The sequence below is a fragment of the Pagrus pagrus genome (genome assembly GCF_965226575.1).
Source record: "Pagrus pagrus genome assembly, chromosome: 24".
NCBI lineage: Eukaryota > Metazoa > Chordata > Actinopteri > Spariformes > Sparidae > Pagrus > Pagrus pagrus.
In genome coordinates this window covers 102,501-123,889 of record NC_140206.1, presented here as the reverse complement: position 1 = coordinate 123,889, position 21,389 = coordinate 102,501, and the positions used below count along the sequence as shown (strand labels likewise).

The following is a 21,389-nucleotide window of genomic DNA, read 5'->3' as shown; positions in this document are numbered from 1 at the left end:
GATACATGATGATTTAAAATACAGAAAGTATTCTGTATACCCCCCCCTCCGAGAGGTCAAAGGTCAAAGCAGGTTAATGCTGGAGAAACTCATGATTCCCCTTCTCATGTCGTGTTTTCCTGGACATGTGGACAGTTTACTTTTAAGAAACACATTCATACAGTAACAGTTGTTTTAGTTACTCGTCACTTCCTCAGAATGATCTGCCTGCTGCTGATTGGTCCACAGACAGCAGGTGAGTGGAGCTGACAGGTGAGAAGCAGCTGTGATGATAAATGAGACCTTCATTCATAATTCAGCAGCTTCAGTTTGTCTGTTTCATCCCTGAAAGGAAGGTGGTGAGTCTGTTTCTGTTCGACTGATGTAAATCTACTGTTTCTGGTCACATGTTGGAAACTGGATTTTGTTTTTGCTGAACTATTTTTTATCTGACAACACCAGAACATTGTTGTGGGTTCTGTAACAACAGTACATATAATTAATTAGTCCTATTTAATAATTATTGTGACGTGTCTGGACGTGGAACTCAGCATGGATCTGGACAGCATCGGTAAACTCATCTCTACTGACTTCTACTGTTCACGGCTGTGTGAAGACAAAACATAGTCACAGTGTTGATGTACAAATATTGTTGTTAAATGTTTTTATTGATCTTTATTTGTCATTTCAGAAGGACTTAATGAAATCCGTCCATCCGTCTACAGAGTCTCCATGAAGCTTCTGTCTCTGCAGAAACTCTGTCACAGTGAGTCCTGAAACCACCTTTATTACTATTATTACTACTATTAGTGTTTCTACTACTACTACTACTGTGTATATGTGTAGTCAGTGTGTACTACTGTATATGTGCAGTCAGTGTGTATATGTGCAGTCTGGTACTGAGTTGTACTTTTGTTATTTCCTGTTATGTTGAAATTCTCTCATTCTGTCATGTTTTATTTTCCACTTCCTGTCTTTGTCTTTTGCCGCCTGATGTTGTGTGTCTGTGTGTTGTCAGTGGACGTCGTGTCTGTTCGACATGTCACAGTGGCATTCGTATTGATGGGCGGAGCTAAGCCACCGCAGGATACGTGGCTGAACAGAGAGGAAGTGACCCGAACCCTTAACAGGATGTTCCACAGCGTGTCACAGGAAGTGCCAGGTCATGTGACTGTGGAGGCTCCAGAGGAGACCTGCAGGCTGATTTTCAGACTGTATGACAGGTCAGAGTAATATACAGTCTGTAAATATAGTCAGCAAATATACAGACTGTAAATATAGTCAGCAAATATACAGTTAACAAATATACAGACTGTAAATATAGTCAGCAAATATACAGTTAACAAATATACAGACTGTAAATATAGTCTGCAAATATAGCAAATATACATACATTGTATATATACATACATATATATATATTGCTATATCAAGAAACTGAAAAAGGTCCAGTTGCCTACGATACAGCACTTAGAATCACAATGACCTGGATGAGTGAGAACCTTCATGGAGTGTCTGTATATTATATTTCAGGAGTCAGCCTGGTTCTGTATCAGCTGGTTCTCTTCAAACTGCTCTCATCGCTCTGTCAGCTGACACTCTGCTGGTAAAATACAGAGGTGAGAACCTTCCTCTCACTGTCATCAGTTTATTCTGCCTGACTTTCAGAATTAAATACACTGGTCATGTTGACTGTCAGGAAGCACTGTGTTCCCTTCAGAATAAAGTACTGTCTTACTTGGTGTTTGCAGCTCTGGTGAGCGTTGCAGAGAACAGTTCAGGATCAGTCAGCAGGTCTGGACTCAGATCTTTACTGCAGGACCTCAGCCAGGTAAAAAAAAAACAGAACAAACTACGTTTCCCAGCATGCCCTCTCCTCTCTCTCTCTCTCTCTCTCTCTCTCTCTGTCTCATTCTTGTTGGTGTGTTCAGGTTCCTGCGGCGGTGCAGGAAGAAGGAATCTTCGGTGCTGTGGAGCCGGCGGTGAGGTCATGTTTTAACGGGGTGAGAACACAAAGAATAACCTCAGCTGCGGTTGATTGGTGATCGTCATGGCGACAAACTGACTCTGCCTGTTTACAGGTGTTGACCCCGACAGCAGGTGAACAACACGTGTTGTCATGGCTGCAGAGCGAACCACACTTGTTGCTATGGCTACCCACTCTGTATCGCCTGTCCGTCAGTCAGAGCGTCAGTCACAGTGTCCGCTGTCACACCTGCAAGACCTTCCCCATCACTGGACTCAGGTGAGCCAACATCCACCAATCAGACTGCTTCTTTCTAATGTAGCCAATAAACACAGGTCCTTCAGTCGTGTGTGTGTGTGTGTGTTCAGGTATCGCTGCATGAAGTGTGTGAACATTCACCTGTGTCAGAGCTGCTTCCTGACGGACCGACAGACGAGAAAACACAAAACTCACCATCCAGTGCTCGAGTTCTGCACACAGGTAAACACACACAGGTAAACACACACAGGTACCATCACACAGGTAGCATTACAGTTGTCACTTTGTGTCTGTCAGCCCACCTGGAGAGAGACTCTGTCCTCGTTAGTGCACAGTGCTCGTCATGCTGTGTTACCACAGCGATACGCTCAGAGAGAGGCTGAAAGGGGGAGGGTCCTGATGTGGGCGGAGCCAGGAGATACTCAGAACAGGTGACATCATCCCTTATTAAATTTAAGTTTTAATGATTAAACACTCTCGTTAAACACCTTTTAATAATTTAAAGTTTTTTTGTCAGGGCTCCGCCCCCCTCTCATCCCTCCGCACTATTGGCTGCCTCAGCTGTCAGTCATAGTCCCTCCTCTGACAGAGATGTTTCCCATAATGCCTCGGTGCGATCTCCTCCCTGCTCCTCTATAGCTCTGCAGACTGATGAGGAGACGCAGCCTCAGCAGGTGACCTCTAATTGACCTCATCAATACATGATCTATATGTTGACGATTCTTTGATATGATTATCGATAATCATAATGTGTTGTTGATCAGTTGAAGGCGGCGGCTCTGATCACTGAGGTCAGAAACCTGCAGAGAGACAAATGGTGAGAGATCACAATCAACCAATCACAGACCAGTCTGGAGTCATAGTTCACAGAATCAACCAATCACAGACCAGCCTGGAGACACAGTTCACAGAATCAACCAATCACAGACCGGTCTGGAGTATCGGGTCATTGTCTTCTTCTGTGGTTGTTCTCAGGTTGTTGGAGCAGCAGCTGCAGGCGTGGAGGCTCACTGTCCAATCAGAGCAGGGCATCCTGGAGGACAGGTGCTCTGAGATGGAGGTTACCATGGAGACACTGAAAGAAAACAACCTCTGTCTGCAGGGCATGCTCACACAGGTAGACACACAGGTTAACACACAGGTACACATACAGGTACACACGGGTAAAACATGGGTAGACACACAGATAGACACACAGGTACACACACAGGTAGACACGGGTAAAACATGGGTAGACACACGGGTAGACACAGGTACACACACTGGTAGACATACAGGTAGACACACGGGTAAAACATGGGTAGACACACAGGTACTCACACGGGTAGACACACACACGGGTACACACACGGGTAGGCACACAGATAGACACATAGGTACTCACACGCGTAGACACACGTGGGACAAACGGGTACACACACAGGTACACAGACGGGTAGACACACGGGTACACACACGGTTAGACACAGGTAGACACACGGGTACACACACGGTTAGACACAGGTAGACACACGGGTACACACACAGGTAGACACGAGTAGACACACAGGTTTACACAAAGGTAGACACACATGTAGACACACGGGTAAAATACGGTTAGACACACAGGTAGACACGGGTACACACACAGGTAGACACACGGGTAGACACACAGGTACACACATGGGTAGACACACAGGTACACACATGGGTAGACACACGGGTTAACATACGGGTGACACCTAAACGTCACCTGCGTGAAAACCAAGCCACAGCTCCGCAGTATACAAATACATAAACATAAACAAGTAAATGTAAACTTATTAAAGCTCAATGATTGGCTGTTGGTTAGTGAAATGCATCTTGGGAGTCTTAGTTGATATTTTTCAATAGTTGCTTGTCTCTCCTACAGGCTCTGAACAAGATGGAGGCTCAACAACTCACCAACGACACACCCCAGAGCGCTGAAGACAACACGCAACAGAGCGCTGATGCGCAGAAAGAACACGTCACGCTAACATCTGACACAGATGACGAGGAAGAGGAGGGTGAACAGGAAGAAGTGCTGCTGAAGACAGAAGACGAGTGTAGTGAGGAAGAACAACAAACTCCATCTCCCACAATGCACCTGGACACACCTCCGTCACATGACATGCTCTGTGAAGAGGAGGAGGAGCCTGCAAGTGACAGGCTTCTCTGTCGTCCAGTAGGAAAACAGGATGGAGCAGAGGAGGCAGGGACAGAGGTAGAAGACACCTGCCTGTCTGAAGGAGAAGAAGAAGAGGATTGTGGGATTTGTAGTCCAGAGAAGCTGCTGCAGGAGACTGTGGACAGACTGAAGACGGTGATGGAGACAGACAGGTGGACAGAGAGACAGACAGGTGAGTCTTATATTAATTATAAAAAATAAAGAACAACCCCATACAGATTGTATTAAATTAATATGAAGGATGGAAATTAATGGATTTAATTAATGAAAATATCAGAATAAACAATAAAACCAATGACTAAATAAGACTGGTTCAGTTTTGTCTCCAGGTATTAATAAACAGATAAATATTTGTCACAAGTGTAAAACTTCCAGATTGATCAGCAAATTATTCTGCGGCAGTGAGATGTATGATGCTGGTTTTTACAGATTGTCTGTGAGGAACCTGAAGCTCACATCATTCTCTCCGTCACTCTTTAACTTCATTTTTCCAGGTGAGAGAAAGAGGGCGGAGCTTCTGAAGGCTGCAGACCAGGTGGGAGACTCGATAGACCACCTGGTGGTGGCTGTGAGAGCAAACGTGGACACACACTGAAGACCTGAGGGCTCATTTACACAGACACTAAGACACACACACACCGTCTCACCTGGCTCAGAGTTTGTCAGTGGTGATAAAAGAGACCACAGAGACTCATTCAGGTTATAAAAGTCTTTTATTCAACATGAGCTCATTTAATATTTGAATAAGCGAGTGTAAATGTATAAAAACTGCAGAGACATTAACAAACAACAACAGTACCTGAAGGCCGTCTCACCTGACACACTCATGCTTCAGGTGTGTTTATGGAGACGTTCAGCTGCCAACATTAGAATCAAATATTTCAAGTTTCATTTTCCATTTGTGTGCAGGAACACCTTCAGTTTTTATTCTTGTGATTAATAACAGAACTCATTAACAATTAAAATCTAATTCTCATGTAAAAGAGAAAAAACTTAAACTCTCATCCAAACATGACCTGTAACAAAGTTCTACAGTTTTAAGACAAAATGTAAAATGTATTTTCTGACATTTTCATCACGATAATGTTAAAATGTTCAATCTTACAATTAATTTCATTTCATGATGTTAAATTAAAATCAGCTGCTCATGTTTCATCATGAACGAGAAAATATCAAACTGAAAAACAAAATAAACATTTTAACATCTTCACATGAAAAAAAGACTCAAATGTTTCATTTTCTCATTTGCACACAAACGTAAAATGACTTTTTCTGGTTGATGATTTAATTTTAATATCGACATCTACAGACTTCCACACGGAGTTCATTAAAGGTATAGTTGGTAATGTTGGAGAGCTAGCAAGATTTGAAAGTGGCACCTCGTCTAAGCTCCACCCCCTTCTCCCCCTCCCGTCAGTGCTCCGTCCAAAGCCCCGCCCCCATCAGACAGTCAGTCAGTCAGCAGGGCAGATAAGAGCCGTTAGCATTGGACTAATACAAGCTACAAAAGTAGCTAAGTTGGCTAACGTTACATATTTCATGAAAATAACAAATCCCCCCGAAGCAAAACAAATAATTACCTGTCCAACAGAAAGACAGCAACCTCTGCATCACTTCTGGAAGTGCTACTGTAGCTGCATTTCCTCTGCCACTGTTATCTCCTGCTAACTGTGCTAACTCTTCTTCTGCTGTTGTTTTATGGCTCTTGGCAAACAACTGTTAGGTGCATTACCGCCACCTTCTGACCTGGAGTGGATCTCCTGCTAACTCCATATGCAGTGTGCTGAATATATCCGGCAGGGAGGGGGGGGACAGAGGGGGGTGCAGGCAGGACGAGACATGAAGGCATCTGATTGGTTCTTTCAACTCGGACCGAGAGGCAGGGATTGGTCAGAGTCTTTACAGGCCTGCAGCTGCCACAGAGGTCTGATTTATTTCAGTCCTTCTGAACACATTATGTTGGACTACTCTCAGGGTGGGAAGACCATTTCACCCAGTATAACAAAGTGTTTCTGAACAGGATTACCAACTATACCTTTAATGTCCAGCAGCCTCGTTTATGAACAGACTCGATCAGCAATTAGGTTTAATTTCCTGATCAAATATTATTGATCATTTAATGTCCTGACTGCTGCATGGAGGCAAATTCTATCTTTTACATTTATAAACGAGGCTGTTACCTGGCCAGGTATCACGTTACCTGACCAGGTGCTCTGCTACCTGCGGCTCCTGTCGCAGCCCCGCCCCCTGCGAGCCCTCCCCCTGCGGGGAGAGGGAGGGTAAGGCGGGCCTGTCGAGCCGGGGACTTTCCTGCCGGGTCCAGCCCGTCGCAGGCCTTCTCTCCTGGGCTGCAGGGGCGTGGCCTGAGCCCTGGTTCTCCTCTTGGAGGCTAGGGGGCGTGTCCTGTCCCTCCTTCCGCCCCTCCCCCGCTCTGACCTGTTGTGGGGTGAAGGGGGTGGGGCTTGAGACGTCCTGCCCCGTGTCCTGACTGCGTCTTGTTTGTCGCTCGGTGCTGAGTCTCTACTGAGCGTGCTCAGGAGGAAACTGTTAGCGTGGCTGAAGGATGAGTCTGACGACCTGTGACCTTTGACCCTGGACGATCCTGACGCCCCCTCTCCCTGCGGCCTGTCGGCGTTCAGGTCTGGACTCAAACTTCTGAACAGCTGACGGACGCAGGACGGCGGCAGGCTGGAGGGGGCGGAGCCTCTGCGCCACAGGAAGCCTTTGGGGGGGTTCTTGAGGATGCGGTTGCTGCTGGGGTCATAGAACCTGACAGGAAGTTGTTTGTATTTGACCTTTAACCCCTGCTGGTCCAGCGGACGTCTCTTCTTTCTGCAGCGCTTAGCTGCAGGTGTGCAGGTGGGGGCGGGGCTTGATGGCGAGCAGAGCAGGTAGATCAGAGAGGTGCGAGGCTGCAGAGGCGTAACAATGTTTGAGTACGATGGAGGGAGGCAGCGCCACGTCTGAACATCAGGAGTCCTCTCTGCTGCATCCTGATTGGCTCTAGGGATGCTGGTGGGAGGAGCTTCCGCAGGTGGCTGACAGACAGCTGGGATGACCAATCGGACGGTCTGAGTACTGTGACTGACTTTGACCACCTGAAGGGACGCACAACAGCTTAAGTTTTTCTACCAACAGGAAGTGACTTCAGACAGTGAGAATGACCCTTGTTCTTACCTGACACCTTGACGCCACCCTGAAGGCCCGCCTCTTCCTCCTCCTCCTTCTGACATATGTAGAGTCATCTTCATCAGCATCCAATAAGGGCAGCGTGCCACCGTCTGGCTCCACCTCTTGGTTCTCAGCTCGGACTTTCTTGTTTTGACTTCGCCTACCGTACCTGACGGCGATGACATCAGCAGAAAAACAACTTTCAGGTATTTAATAATATTAAAATATATGTAACATCAGACCTGGACAACACAGCACAGGTGAGTGTCTATAATAACAGCACAGGTGAGTGTGTATATTAACAGTACAGGTGAGTGTGTATAATAACAGCACAGGTGAGTGTGTATATTAACAGTACAGGTGAGTGTGTATAATAACAGCACAGGTGAGTGTCTATAATAACAGCACAGGTGAGTGTGTATATTAACAGTACAGGTGAGTGTGTATAATAACAGTACAGCTGAGTGTGTATATTAACAGTACAGCTGAGTGTGTATATTAACAGTACAGGTGAGTGTGTATATTAACAGTACAGGTGAGTGTGTATAATAACAGTACAGCTGAGTGTGTATATAATAACAGTACAGCTGAGTGTGTATATAAACAGTACAGCTGAGTGTGTATATTAACAGTACAGGTGAGTGTGTTTATAAACAGTACAGCTGAGTGTGTATATTAACAGTACAGGTGAGTGTGTTTATATTAACAGTACAGGTAAGTGTGTTTATATTAACAGTACAGGTAAGTGTGTATATATTAACAGTACAGGTGAGTGTGTATAATAACAGTACAGGTGAGTGTGTATATTAACAGTACAGGTGAGTGTGTTTATATTAACAGTACAGGTAAGTGTGTATATATTAACAGTACAGGTGAGTGTGTATAATAACAGCACAGGTGAGTGTGTATATTAACAGTACAGCTGAGTGTGTTTATTAACAGTACAGCTGAGTGTGTATATATTAACAGTACAGGTGAGTGTGTATATATTAACAGGTGAGTCTGTATATATTAACAGTACAGGTGAGTGTGTATATTAACAGTACAGGTGAGTGTGTATATATTAACAGGTGAGTCTGTATATATTAACAGTACAGGTGAGTGTGTATATATTAACAGGTGAGTCTGTATATATTAACAGTACAGGTGAGTGTGTATATATTAACAGTACAGCTGAGTGTATGTATCACCTGGCCAAGGACTCGCTGTCGAAGTAGCAGATGAATCTGTCCCGTCTAAACTGTTGAACCAGTCTTTCCACCTTCTCCTCGTCCTCCTGTTCGATTTGGGTCCAGGTCTTCCCCCTGAAGGATTCTGGGATGTGTGCCGGGGCAGGCAGCACCTCCTCTATCGGCAGAGTCCAGAAACCCTCCTTATGCCTGGCTCCGCCCCCTGCTCGCTGCTTGCCACGGAGGGCGGAGTCAAGCTGGTACGAGTACACCTGGTCCTCCAGGTCCACCTGAACGTCCATCAGACGGCCGAGGTCCTGCTCGTCCACGTGGCTCACCTGGACAGGTGTGTGTGCGGGTAGTGTGTCACGCTGTAAACCAGCAGGAGAGAATAACAAATAACAAACAGAAAACAACGTGACCTCGCAAACTGCTGCCACATCCCTCATACCTGCACAGGTGAGTCCCAGTCATCACTCTGTGTTTCCATGGAGACAGGAAGGCTGAAGTGGAAGCTCTCTGTCTCCTCCTGCTGGCAGGACGTGGAAGTGACGCCATAACAACACATCTTAATCACCTAATAGACAAAACACCTGATTTAATCAGCTGCTCCTTGTGACCTCAACAACAACATGTACACGAGACAAACAGACGGACCTCCTCGATGGTCTGGTCCAGAGGGTCGCTGTGGTCCGATGAGAACGTCTCCTCTTTATGAGCCTCCCTTCTCTCCTTCTGCCAGCTCAGCCAGGGCCTCAGGTCTGAGGGGGCCCGAGGACCAGGGTCCAGACCAGGGCTGGGGTCTGGACCCCTGCAGGGCCTCAGGTCTGAGGGGGCCCAAGGACCAGGGTCCAGACAATGGCTCGGGTCCGGACCCCTGCAGGGTCTCAGGTCTGAGGGGGCCCAAGGACCAGGGTCCAGACCAGGGCTGGGGTCTGGACCCCTGCAGGGCCTCAGGTCTGAGGGGGCCCGAGGACCAGGGTTCAGACAATGGCTCGGGTCCGGACCCCTGCAGGGTCTCAGGTCTGAGGAGACCCTGGGACCAGGGTCCAGATCAGGGCTGGGGCCCAGATCCCTGCAAGGCCTCAGGTTTGAGGGGGCCCGAGGACCAGGGATTGGACCAGGGTTGGGCTCCGGGTTGGGGTCTGGAGCCCTGTGGGGTGGTGAGGAGGAGGAGTCACTGGTTTTCCTCCTGTTCGTCTTCCTGTGGGCCTTCCTGTGGATGGGGGGCGGGGCCTGTACATGTGGGGGCGGAGCCTGCACTAGTGGGGGCAGAGCCTGTGCGTGTGATGAGTGTGTGTGCCCTACGGGGGCGGCCCCTTCTTCCTCCTGTTCTCTGACTAGTGCAGACACCCTCTGTTGAATAGCCCCCTTGTCTGATTGGCTGTGTGTGCAGCCCTCTTCCTGATTGGCCGGCTGACAGGAGGCGTCATCAGAGCTGGGCAGGTGTTCACGGGTTCCTAGCGACCGGCTGTCATCGTCAGAGAAACGGAGTTCATCAAGCTCCTCCCTCGGCAGAGGAGGGGTGGAGACCGACGGGAGGTCAGCGTGTGACGGCCTGATGGAGAGACCAACACATCAATCAATCAATCAATCGATCAATCAATCAATCTGGGTATGTCTGTTTTAGTTACCTGGGGTACTTGTAGCTCTGAGGGTGTTTTTGTTTTAGTTACCTGAGGTCCTTGTAGCGGTGCGGGTGGTGCTGCAGGACATCCTGCAGGAAGCGCTCCAGCAGGGTTAGTTTGGTTCTGCTGCTGCTGGCAGAGGAGACGGTGCTGGAGCCTCGGGAGGACGTCCGGACAGAGTCCAGGTGTTTGAGACTGGACAGGTGCTGAGAGAAGAGATGTATGATGTCATTTACGTGCTGTTAACTGATAGGACAGCTCAGGTCACATGACCTCAGCTCAGGTGCAGTATGTCAGATTCAGGTGTACATATCAAGTGTGTGTGAGGTGTTTGGACCTGGTCCAGGTTGCTGTAGAGGACTCTGCAGTATCCACAGTAACCCTGTCTGCTGGGCTGACACCTGGATGGACCTGGCTGAGACTCCGCCCACATCCTGTCAGACAGAGAGGCAGTGAGCCAGTAAAGGAACACTTTATATAATCCTGCAAAAACATCAGGTTGAGCTAAAACACTTATTCTGTAAATAATCTGACAACAGTTTGGTCATTCTCAGATTTGAAGGTTTGATGCCGATCTTTGTGGCACAAAAACTAAATTCAGACAAAACTTCTAGATGTTCTGATGTTTTTCTGTTATAAAGGTAAAATCATGCTCATGTTGCTTTTTTCCTAAATTCTGAGAAAAGTGAACAGAGTTTGGTTGGTGGAGGAATCTGAACTCTAATATCTGTGATCAAGAGTGAGAAAAGTCAACAAGTAGACTCACCTGCTGGTAGACTCCGCCTTCCTCTGGTCATCTGACACTCACACACACACACACACACACACACACACACACAGTATAATCAGTGTGGTAATGATGTATAAGATCTATCATCAGTGTGTTTTTAGTGTTTACCTTCATCAGAGGAGTCTGACATGCTGCTGCTGACTGGAGCTCTGAAACAGACGTGATAATCAGTGATCACATGTTTTTTATTGATTAACAGGTTCACACACTGAGTCGCTAAACACGTCACTTCACAGTTAAATCACTGATCAATTCTTTGAATTAAAGCAGAAAAACTAAGCAAACATGGCTGCCTCCTGTCTGTTGTTACAGGTGACTGTTGGACTGTGACATCACCTGAACTAGCCATCAGTGTTATGTCCAGGTGAGCAGCAGCACACGTCACATCCTCACTGACCATTAATGTCAAATAAAGTCTGGTGTTTTGATTATTAATATTCTGTTAATTTACACTAAAACTGAAACTAAATGTTTATTTGTGACGTTAATGAAATGTGAAGGACGTCTCACCTGGACACAGTGCAGTCAGTGAGTAATCCGCCCAATCAGAGCACTCCATGCTGTAACCAATGGTAACCAGGTGAGAGTTTCAGGTGGAAGGTCCATGAGCCTGAGGAGGAAACAGCTGATTTAACATACTACATGCTAATAGCTATTAGCATCATGCTAACAGCACAACAGCTAAAACATCAACAGAACTCCATTGCATTTATTAAAAATCAATATTACTGATTTGAATGTTATTGATGTTTCTGTTCATTTATGAAATCATCACCAGAAGAGCTGCAGAAGATCAACTGACACAAAGATATCAATTATCATGAGGTCTGTCCATAACCAAGTAAATCAATCAATCAATCAATCAATCGAGCCAAAGGGTCAGTGCTGGTCTGTCATAGATTAATGGCAGATGTATCGATCCAGAGCATAAACACATCACATGATAATCAGAGACAGCAGGTATTGATCTCTGAACAGGTTCCTCACTGTCACAACTTTATTAAAGTCAGTCGATAAACAAACATGTTTGAATGAGACTTCTGTTCAATCAATAACATCTGTGCCTGATTATTGATCCACTGACTGACCACATGTTCTTCATACTTATAAACAACAATATAAATGTTGTTTTGATCAGACCTGCTGTCGTCTCTGCGACGTACACCAATCACAGCACAGCTGTGACTCTGCTGTGATTGGCTGCCGCTTCTCACTGCGCTTTGATTGGCTGTCTGAGTGAAGCTAACTAGCTGCATGCTAACATGTCCGGTTTAATCACGGCTCGTTAAAACCGTCCTTCACACAGCCACGTGGTCACCATGGTGACACAGCTGGTGGTGACGTGTCACCGCCGTTACAGCTCCTGTTAGCGTTAGCAGAAGGCTAGCTGTTAGCATCCTGTTAGCCTGTTAGCAGAGCAGCTGTCCGAAATAGAAGCTGATTGGCTGGTTTTGCTGAATGACCCGGATAGTAAATAATCGATAATCGATCCGTTCGATTACCTGGAGCTGTTTGTTTGATGTTTACTTTCACACAGATTAAAGTCCTTCTTCCGCCGCGCGCTGCTCCGCCGCTCTGTTTAGTTTCCGGTCTGACTCTTCTTCTGCTGCTCAAACTCCGGCATGGCGGGAAAGAGCCAGAAAACAGCGAGGAGACGCTGCCGCCCACAGGTCAGAGCGGGAACTACACACACACACACTGTGCGCGCCCCCAGCAAGTCACACACAAACTACACCTGGAAATCTGATTAATCTGTGTGGCTCAGTCCTACTTCATTCAGACTGTCTGATGTAAACAAACCAGCGGGTTTAAACAGGGACATCAGCAGGTTTATACAGGGACATCAGCTGGTTTGTACAGGGACATCAGGGGGTTTGTACAGGGACATCAGCAGGTTTATACAGGGACATCAGCTGGTTTTATACAGGGACATCAGCTGGTTTGTACAGGGACATCAGGGGGTTTGTACAGGGACATCAGGGGGTTTGTACAGGGACATCAGCTGGTTTTATACAGGGACATCAGCAGGTTTGTACAGGGACATCAGCAGGTTTGTACAGGGACATCAGGGGGTTTGTACAGGGACATCAGCTGGTTTTATACAGGGACATCAGCAGGTTTGTACAGGGACATCAGGGGGTTTGTACAGGGACATCAGCTGGTTTGTACAGGGACATCAGGGGGTTTGTACAGGGACATCAGGGGGTTTGTACAGGGACATCAGGGGGTTTGTACAGTGACATCAGGGGGTTTGTACAGGGACATCAGGGGGTTTGTACAGTGACATCAGGGGGTTTGTACAGGGACATCAGGGGGTTTATACAAGGACAGCAAATTTAACAAGTTTAACAAATGTCAACATGTGTTTTTATGATGCAACACAGTTTGACTGGTGGCAGTGAAGAGAAAAAGACTGAAGAAGTGTTTCTAAATGAGTAGAGGACATATTTTACCTCAAGTAATAATTTATTATTATTATCATCATCATCATCATCATCATCCCTCCAGGTTACAACATCAGAACTATTCCCTGATCTCAGACTGAAGGTTCAACTGTGGGTAGAAAATAAGCATCAGACACCAGCGACTGTTTTCTCTTCAAGTGCTTTTTATTAACGTCATGTTTGTTGAGTTTAGATCTTGTTGAAAGCAGCGACGTCCATCGACTGAACAAAGTCCTCGAAGGCTGTGATCTTTTCCTCCAGGATGTCTGTGCCCACCTGACAGACGGCACACAGGACGAACAGGCAGGTTAGAGGGAAACATTCACTCCAGCTCACCTTCACGTTTAAAAAAAGGTTTGCCACAGGTAAACGTGCTCACCTTGTCGTCTTCGACCACACAGCCGATCTGCAGTTTCTTGATGCCGTAACCCACTGGGACTAGTTTAGCTACAGAAACAAAACAATAATTAGATAACTGATCAATAATCAATAATCAGTCAGGATCTTTGACTGGTCTCTGCAGATTTTTCAGATCAGAAAGTTTCATCTCATGTTCAGCCGAAAGATGGTGAGTTGGATCATCATCAAGTCTGCACAGATCAATCGATAATCAGTCCTAATAACAGTAACTGATCAGAGTTCTGTCGTTTCCATGTTCTCATCAGAACGTCTAAAAACAAAAAAACTTTACATTCAAATATACAAAAACAAATGTCGACATGTCAGTCAGCAAAACACAAACAGCTCCTGATCCCAGTGTCGTTCACTTACACTGTCCCCAGACCAGCCCGTCCATCTGAACACTGCGCACACACTCCTCCAGCTTCGCCATGTCCGTCTCGTCGTCCCACGGTTTGACGTCCAATAGGATTGAAGATTTTGCGATGAGGGTGGGCTCTGAGGGGGAGAAGGAGGAGTGAATACCATGGAAGACCCTCTGAAGCACTAACAGGAAGTCAGAGACTCTCTCAGGTGAATGAATAAGGTGTCCATCAGGCAGTCAGCCGAAAGATGGTGATAGGTTAATCATCATGAAGAGTCGGCCAATCAGGGAGCAGAGATTCAACAGTCTGATGCTGATTGGTTTATCAGCCACAGACGGTAACGCTGACCCATCAGGAAGCTTCCCGCTCATCAGTACTGTGATTGGCTGTCAGTGTGATGTCGCTTACTCTTGGCCTTCTTGGCGGCGTACTCTGCCAGTCGCTCCTCCTTCAGCCTGGCAGCCTCGGCGTCTTCCTGCAAGACACAGATCAGGGAATAATTCAGATAAATACGACCTGAACATATTTTATATGGTGATGACATCACTGTGACATCACCTCGTCGTCTGAGCCGAACAGGTCGATGTCATCGTCATCATCGTCCTTTGAGGCGGGGCCGGAGCCTGAGGTGGTGTCTGCCACACCTGCAGGGCCGTACTGACCCAGAGGCTTCTTCACACCTGGAAGACTGACAGCAGGAGACGGGGCTTCACCACTGACCACGCGCACAGACACATGCGCGCACACACACACACCATCACCGTCCTCACCTGTTCTTCTGGCTCTGGTACGACTTCATGTGGTTGTACCAGCGGAGGGCGTGGCACAGGTCTGCAGAAGGTGCGGCTGAGATTGCATCGAAGACCGCCACATCGGCCTGGGAGGGGACGTACCTGAGGACAGGAAGTATGTCATCCACACACACCCGAGGACAGGAAGTATGTCATCCACACACACACACACACAAAATTCAGGGGCTGCAGCCCACGAAGGGCGCATTTGAAGGCCAATTACGTCACAACTAGGGCTGTAACGATTCATCGAGTTACTCGATTACAAAAATTGGTCGAGGCAAAAACTCTGCCTCGAAGCGTCGTTAAATTCCTATGACGCGCAGGGATCTTGAATGTTCCACACGGACCGTTGTTAAGGAAGCACACCACTAGCACGTGATACATTCACTTAGTTGGCACGATGGCGGAGAGTCAAGATGTCCGTGAAAGACAGAGAAAGTCTAAAGTTTGGGATCATTACACACTCAAAACGGAAGGGAACAAGGTGGAATGTAAGTACTGCAAAGCAGAGCTCGCTTACCACAGCAGTACAACTTCAATGATTCAGCATCTGAACCGAAAACATCCACACCACCATGCTGTTTCACCAAGCAGCGCTGAAGCAAGGTAACGTAGCCTCTTTACATTGATGGTCGCCGATTTCAATAGCATAGCCTACTGTATTTATAACGATGTCGTAATGCGGTTTGACTTGATATGATGTTTAGCGTTGATGTGTTTAATTAGTAAACTTATTCACGTTCAATTGCAAGAGTATATAGTAGGGCTGGGCGATATGGCTGAATATCGCTATGATATGGTTCCGGGGGGGTTAGCCTCCCGTTTGCATGCTCGCCAGAATCAGTTTGTGCGCGTTTAAAATGTAGATACGATATCTGCTTTACAGACAGTTGAGACCGACGTGACATGTTCTCTCTGTCTGTCTGTGTGTGTGCACGCGTGTTTGTTTACGTCGGTCCGGAGCTCCTCCCTTCGTAAAACAGAGCGGAGGAGAATTGTAGATGCGCGACGATGAAGAAATTATTAATTAAATGAACACGGTCCGGACCGGTTCTATAGCAAAAGTGCCCTTAAATGACTTCTGTTGTGATTTGGTGCTATGTATAACATAACATTAATTTATATATATATATATATATATATATATATATATATATATATATATATATATATATATCACAGCATGCGTGCACACAAAGTTTGCTAGGTTACCATAGCAAATAGGCCTATCCCAGAGATTATATATTATTTGTTAGTAGCCTAATGGTAAATGCTGCAGGTGTAGAAATCTACATAAAACATTTGGTGCACTTGCACTAAATGGGTAAATTGCAATAAAGTTTTGGAGCCAAATGTTGGAGTTGTAAGAAATACCTCTGTTTTTTTAAGAAATAAAAGCCAAATGGTTGATCATTTTACAGCCACATCATTTTCGTCATGCATTATTTGTTTTGGTTGTTTAAAAATGCAAAAAAATATGTATATACGATTAATCGATCGATAAAGAGCTAGATTAATCGATTCCAAAAAGAATCAATAGCTACAGCCCTAGTCACAACGCTGCGTGAAGGCTGTCCCAATTCAAAGGCTCCTTCAAATGCAGCCTAGCCTTCCCTCTTTTCGGAGGACGCACCACTACTATCCTTCGTGGCCTCCCATATCCCAAGATCCTTTGCGTGACGCTGCTCAGTCCCGAAACAGAAAAGGAAGCAAGAGAAAATGGCGACATCAAGTGGCGCAGACATGACATTCAAATTTAAGTAATGGGTTTATACTCTGCTTTTAGTCATTTGAACATCCAACACCTGATATGTTAAACTTCAAGGGACTATAAAACCTCCAGATGTTAACTTTCAGTTAAAACATGTGACGCTGGTGATGCTATGGTAAATATAGTTGTTATTCACCAATGGGTTCGTGTTTATTTTGTAATGTTGATGATTCAATTTAGATTTGACACATTGTACACACACTAAATGTACACGTTCGATAGATTTGAACCAAAACAGCCTTTAATGCATGAACACCTGGTGACACAACCAGGAAACACTCCGAAGGCTAGACCGTCCCATTTAACAACGGTGGACGAGGCCTTCAAGGTCTCTCCGAAGGACCCGGCCTCCGTGGGCCGTGAAGGCTGCAGCCCCTGAATTTGGACACACACACACAAAGTATGTCATCAACAGCCACACACACACACCCCTGCGGACAGGAAGTATCACAGCAGCTGCACACACACACAGATAAACTTTACACCGTTACATTAGTAACGGTCAGTTATCAATGTAACTGAGATCAGGAGCTGTGCTGATCAAGAAGAAGAAGACGAAGAAGACGAAGAAGAAGAAGAAGAAGAAGAAGAACTGAGGGTCCTGTCAGTGCTCAGTCTGTCTGCACGCTTCATGAGACACGTAACAACATGGCGTCAGTTAGCATGTTAGCACCATGTGGCTGGATGCGGACGGCCGTTAGCATGGAGCTACCTGTGACCTGTGCACTCAGGTCACACCTGTCACACTGACGGAGACTCTGCAGCTTCACGTCCACGTGCTGATGTTATATTTCAGCTCTGTGCTCCGCTAGCAGTCTGTCAGCTAACTGTTAGCCACCGTTAGCTCAGCGTGGAGCCAAGATGGCCGCGCCGCCGGCAGCTGCAGCTTGTCTCTGCCGGAGTTTGAACGCTTCCTGCGGCGGGTGAACGTACTCACCCCTCGATGTAGCTGCGGTCCGACAGGAAGTCGTTGAGCACTTTGAGGCCGGAGGATGATCTCAGGTCACCGAAGCCCATGATGAAGATGATCCGCTGCGCACCAGGACAGGAAGAAGGAGCCGCCGGAGGAGCGAGAAGAAGGACGGAGGAGGCGGGAAGAGCCGGCTTTATACCCGGAGACAGACCCCTCCTCCTCAGCGCCGACCTGGAGGAGGAGGAGGAGGAGAAGGACGGAGGAGGGAGGGGGGGAGAGAAGAGGAGGAGGAAGAGAGGGAAGAGGAGGAGAAGAGAAGGAAAAGGGGGGGTAAGGAGGAGAAAGAAGAGTGCAGGTCGGTGGACCCTCCTCCTCATTGTCATTTCCAGCGTTGAAGCTGCATTGTGGAGCGACACCTTCATTAACTAAAACCAAAGTTATTTTAGAAAGATGTAAACCTCAACAGGCCTCCTGCATCTGCCTCTGTGGCGGCAGAGTGTCTTCATCCTCCTGTACTAAAACAGAAGTATTGTCTTCATCCTCCTGTAATAAAACAGAAGTATTGTCTTCATCCTCCTGTAATAAAACAGAAGTATTGTCTTCATCCTCCTGTAATAAAACAGAAGTATTGTCTTCGTCCTCCTCCTGTAATAAAACAGAAGTATTGTCTTCATCCTCCTGTAATAAAACAGAAGTATTGTCTTCATCATCCTCCTGTAATAAAACAGAAGTATTGTCTTCACCCTCCTGTGATAAAACAGAAGTATTGTCTTCACCCTCCTGTAATAAAACAGAAGTATTGTCTTCATCCTCCTCCTGTAATAAAACAGAAGTATTGTCTTCATCCTCCTGTAATAAAACAGAAGTATTGTCTTCACCCTCCTGTAATAAAACAGAAGTATTGTCTTCACCCTCCTGTAATAAAACAGAAGTATTGTCTTCATCATCCTCCTGTAATAAAACAGAAGTATTGTCTTCATCATCCTCCTGTAATAAAACAGAAGTATTGTCTTCTTCATCCTCCTGTAATAAAACAGAAGTATTGTCTTCATCCTCCTGTAATAAAACAGAAGTATTGTCTTCATCCTCCTGTAATAAAACAGAAGTATTGTCTTCACCCTCCTGTAATAAAACAGAAGTATTGTCTTCATCCTCCTCCTGTAATAAAACAGAAGTATTGTCTTCATCCTCCTGTAATAAAACAGAAGTATTGTCTTCATCCTCCTGTAATAAAACAGAAGTATTGTCTTCACCCTCCTGTAATAAAACAGAAGTATTGTCTTCATCATCCTCCTGTAATAAAACAGAAGTATTGTCTTCTTCATCCTCCTGTAATAAAACAGAAGTATTGTCTTCATCATCCTCCTGTAATAAAACAGAAGTATTGTCTTCTTCATCCTCCTGTAATAAAACAGAAGTATTGTCTTCATCATCCTCCTGTAATAAAACAGAAGTATTGTCTTCATCCTCCTCCTGTAATAAAACAGAAGTATTGTCTTCATCCTCCTGTAATAAAACAGAAGTATTGTCTTCGTCCTCCTCCTGTAATAAAACAGAAGTATTGTCTTCATCCTCCTGTAATAAAACAGAAGTATTGTCTTCGTCCTCCTCCTGTAATAAAACAGAAGTATTGTCTTCATCCTCCTGTAATAAAACAGAAGTATTGTCTTCATCCTCCTCCTGTAATAAAACAGAAGTATTGTCTTCGTCCTCCTCCTGTAATAAAACAGAAGTATTGTCTTCATCCTCCTGTAATAAAACAGAAGTATTGTCTTCATCCTCCTCCTGTAATAAAACAGAAGTATTGTCTTCATCCTTCTCCTGTAATAAAACAGAAGTATTGTCTTCGTCCTCCTCCTGTAATAAAACAGAAGTATTGTCTTCATCCTCCTGTAATAAAACAGAAGTATTGTCTTCACCCTCCTGTAATAAAACAGAAGTATTGTCTTCATCCTCCTGTAATAAAACAGAAGTATTGTCTTCGTCCTCCTCCTGTAATAAAACAGAAGTATTGTCTTCATCCTCCTGTAATAAAACAGAAGTATTGTCTTCGTCCTCCTCCTGTAATAAAACAGAAGTATTGTCTTCATCCTCCTGTAATAAAACAGAAGTATTGTCTTCATCCTCCTCCTGTAATAAAACAGAAGTATTGTCTTCATCATTCTGTAATAAAACAGAAGTATTGTCTTCATCCTCCTGTAATAAAACAGAAGTATTGTCTTCATCCTCCTGTAATAAAACAGAAGTATTGTCTTCATCCTCCTGTAATAAAACAGAAGTATTGTCTTCGTCCTCCTCCTGTAATAAAACAGAAGTATTGTCTTCATCATTCTGTAATAAAACAGAAGTATTGTCTTCATCCTCCTGTAATAAAACAGAAGTATTGTCTTCATCCTCCTGTAATAAAACAGAAGTATTGTCTTCGTCCTCCTCCTGTAATAAAACAGAAGTATTGTCTTCATCCTCCTGTAATAAAACAGAAGTATTGTCTTCATCCTCCTCCTGTAATAAAACAGAAGTATTGTCTTCGTCCTCCTGTAATAAAGCAGAAGTATTGTCTTCATCCTCCTCCTGTAATAAAACAGAAGTATTGTCTTCGTCCTCCTCCTGTAATAAAACTGAAGTATTGTCTTCATCCTCCTGTAATAAAACAGAAGTATTGTCTTCGTCCTCCTCCTGTAATAAAACAGAAGTATTGTCTTCATCCTCCTCCTGTAATAAAACAGAAGTATTGTCTTCGTCCTCCTCCTGTAATAAAACTGAAGTATTGTCTTCATCATTCTGTAATAAAACAGAAGTATTGTCTTCATCATTCTGTAATAAAACAGAAGTATTGTCTTCGTCCTCCTCCTGTAATAAAACAGAAGTATTGTCTTCATCCTCCTCCTGTAATAAAACAGAAGTATTGTCTTCACCCTCCTGTAATAAAACAGAAGTATTGTCTTCATCCTCCTGTAATAAAACAGAAGTATTGTCTTCATCCTCCTGTAATAAAGCAGAAGTACTGTGTTATGTTCGACCCATCATGAACACTGTGATAATAAGAGTACTTACAACATCATGGAGGTCTGTTACAGCAGAAGGCTCCACGAGTCAGATTACACCATCAGTAACTGGTGGAAGAAGATCAGTCAGTTGATGATTACCCAGAAAAGTGCACCACCTAATGTACATTTCTTTCTTTTTACAATAGTGTGCAGGTCCATCACACGTGTTCAGACTGAGTCACCTTGAAATAGATTGATATCTGAGACAACAGCAGCCAGTTACAGAGAACTGAGGAGTACTCCTGGCCACTAGGGAGTAGTATCTTATTAGTGATACACTGGCTCAGTTAGTAGTCGGCCATTTTGTGAGTATCTGTTTTATTATGTTCCTGCTATGGTGGTTGGAGGTTCATCTCTGTTCATATTCCTGTAAGTCTTAGTATTTTATTTTCACTACTATTACCTCTGCTACACAGTATCATATATCTGTTTTAGCTTATGATGTTATTCTGTGTATTGCTGCAGGGCTCCTTCATCGTTGTCATTAAATAATTGACCTGACATCGA

The 21,389-nt window shown here is 45.2% G+C and overlaps 4 protein-coding genes across 5 annotated transcripts in view; 2 read left to right on the top strand and 2 right to left on the bottom strand.

The window, feature by feature from the left end:
* The first annotated feature begins 158 nt into the window (after nt 1-158).
* On the top strand, nt 159-5,090 carry dytn (dystrotelin). The gene is made up of 14 exons (XM_084346933.1): nt 159-235; nt 671-745; nt 998-1,202; nt 1,513-1,598; nt 1,731-1,810; nt 1,911-1,982; nt 2,061-2,224; nt 2,314-2,425; nt 2,501-2,634; nt 2,721-2,877; nt 2,968-3,020; nt 3,179-3,320; nt 4,095-4,563; nt 4,886-5,090. Exons 1-14 carry the CDS (start codon nt 199-201, stop codon nt 4,984-4,986), a joined length of 1,887 nt encoding a protein of 628 aa, XP_084203059.1. The 5' UTR covers nt 159-198; the 3' UTR covers nt 4,987-5,090.
* Nucleotides 5,086-12,739, bottom strand: zdbf2 (zinc finger, DBF-type containing 2). Of its 2 annotated transcripts, none has more exons than XM_084346931.1 (11): nt 12,652-12,739; nt 11,660-11,759; nt 11,258-11,298; nt 11,126-11,156; nt 10,697-10,793; nt 10,408-10,565; nt 9,389-10,289; nt 9,183-9,308; nt 8,753-9,102; nt 7,569-7,731; nt 5,086-7,489 (listed from the first exon to the last, which is right to left on the bottom strand). In XM_084346931.1, the coding sequence occupies exons 3-11, from the start codon at nt 11,277-11,279 to the stop codon at nt 6,608-6,610; spliced, it is 2,730 nt and encodes a 909-aa protein (XP_084203057.1). In that variant the 5' UTR covers nt 11,280-11,298; nt 11,660-11,759; nt 12,652-12,739; the 3' UTR covers nt 5,086-6,607. The 2 variants fall into 2 exon arrangements, with proteins under 2 accessions (XP_084203057.1, XP_084203058.1); XM_084346932.1 differs by having other exon boundaries at nt 8,753-9,069.
* Nucleotides 12,740-13,737: 998 nt separating this feature from the next.
* eef1b2 (eukaryotic translation elongation factor 1 beta 2) lies at nt 13,738-18,018 on the bottom strand. Its single transcript, XM_084346895.1, has 7 exons — nt 17,860-18,018; nt 15,128-15,250; nt 14,916-15,045; nt 14,766-14,832; nt 14,365-14,490; nt 13,973-14,040; nt 13,738-13,869 (listed from the first exon to the last, which is right to left on the bottom strand). The coding sequence occupies exons 1-7, from the start codon at nt 17,937-17,939 to the stop codon at nt 13,783-13,785; spliced, it is 681 nt and encodes a 226-aa protein (XP_084203021.1). The 5' UTR covers nt 17,940-18,018; the 3' UTR covers nt 13,738-13,782.
* A 3,182-nt stretch (nt 18,019-21,200) lies between these two features.
* The window catches only part of arl11 (ADP-ribosylation factor-like 11), a 5,849-nt gene continuing 5,660 nt past the window's right edge, over nt 21,201-21,389 (top strand). The window contains exons 1-2 of the mRNA XM_084346899.1: nt 21,201-21,251; nt 21,348-21,389. The exon at nt 21,348-21,389 is cut by the window's right edge and continues 101 nt beyond it. The gene's annotated coding sequence lies outside the window, so the exon portion shown is untranslated. The remainder of the gene's footprint in view (nt 21,252-21,347) is intronic.

Coding starts and splice junctions, on each gene's coding strand:
- dytn (XM_084346933.1), top strand. CDS start 199: ATGATCTGCCTGCTGCTGATTGGTCCACAGACAGCAG. Junction 746..997: donor TCTGCAGAAACTCTGTCACA/GTGAGTCCTGAA, acceptor GTGTGTTGTCAG/TGGACGTCGTGTCTGTTCGA. Junction 1,983..2,060: donor TGAGGTCATGTTTTAACGGG/GTGAGAACACAA, acceptor GCCTGTTTACAG/GTGTTGACCCCGACAGCAGG.
- eef1b2 (XM_084346895.1), bottom strand. CDS start 17,939: ATGGGCTTCGGTGACCTGAGATCATCCTCCGGCCTCAAAGTGCTCAAC. Junction 14,833..14,915: donor TGTTCGGCTCAGACGACGAG/GTGATGTCACAG, acceptor TGTGTCTTGCAG/GAAGACGCCGAGGCTGCCAG. Junction 13,870..13,972: donor GTGTGGTCGAAGACGACAAG/GTGAGCACGTTT, acceptor GCCGTCTGTCAG/GTGGGCACAGACATCCTGGA.
- zdbf2 (XM_084346931.1), bottom strand. CDS start 11,279: ATGTCAGACTCCTCTGATGAAG. Junction 10,794..11,125: donor AAGGCGGAGTCTACCAGCAG/GTGAGTCTACTT, acceptor TCTGTCTGACAG/GATGTGGGCGGAGTCTCAGC. Junction 10,290..10,407: donor CACCGCTACAAGGACCTCAG/GTAACTAAAACA, acceptor TCTCTCCATCAG/GCCGTCACACGCTGACCTCC.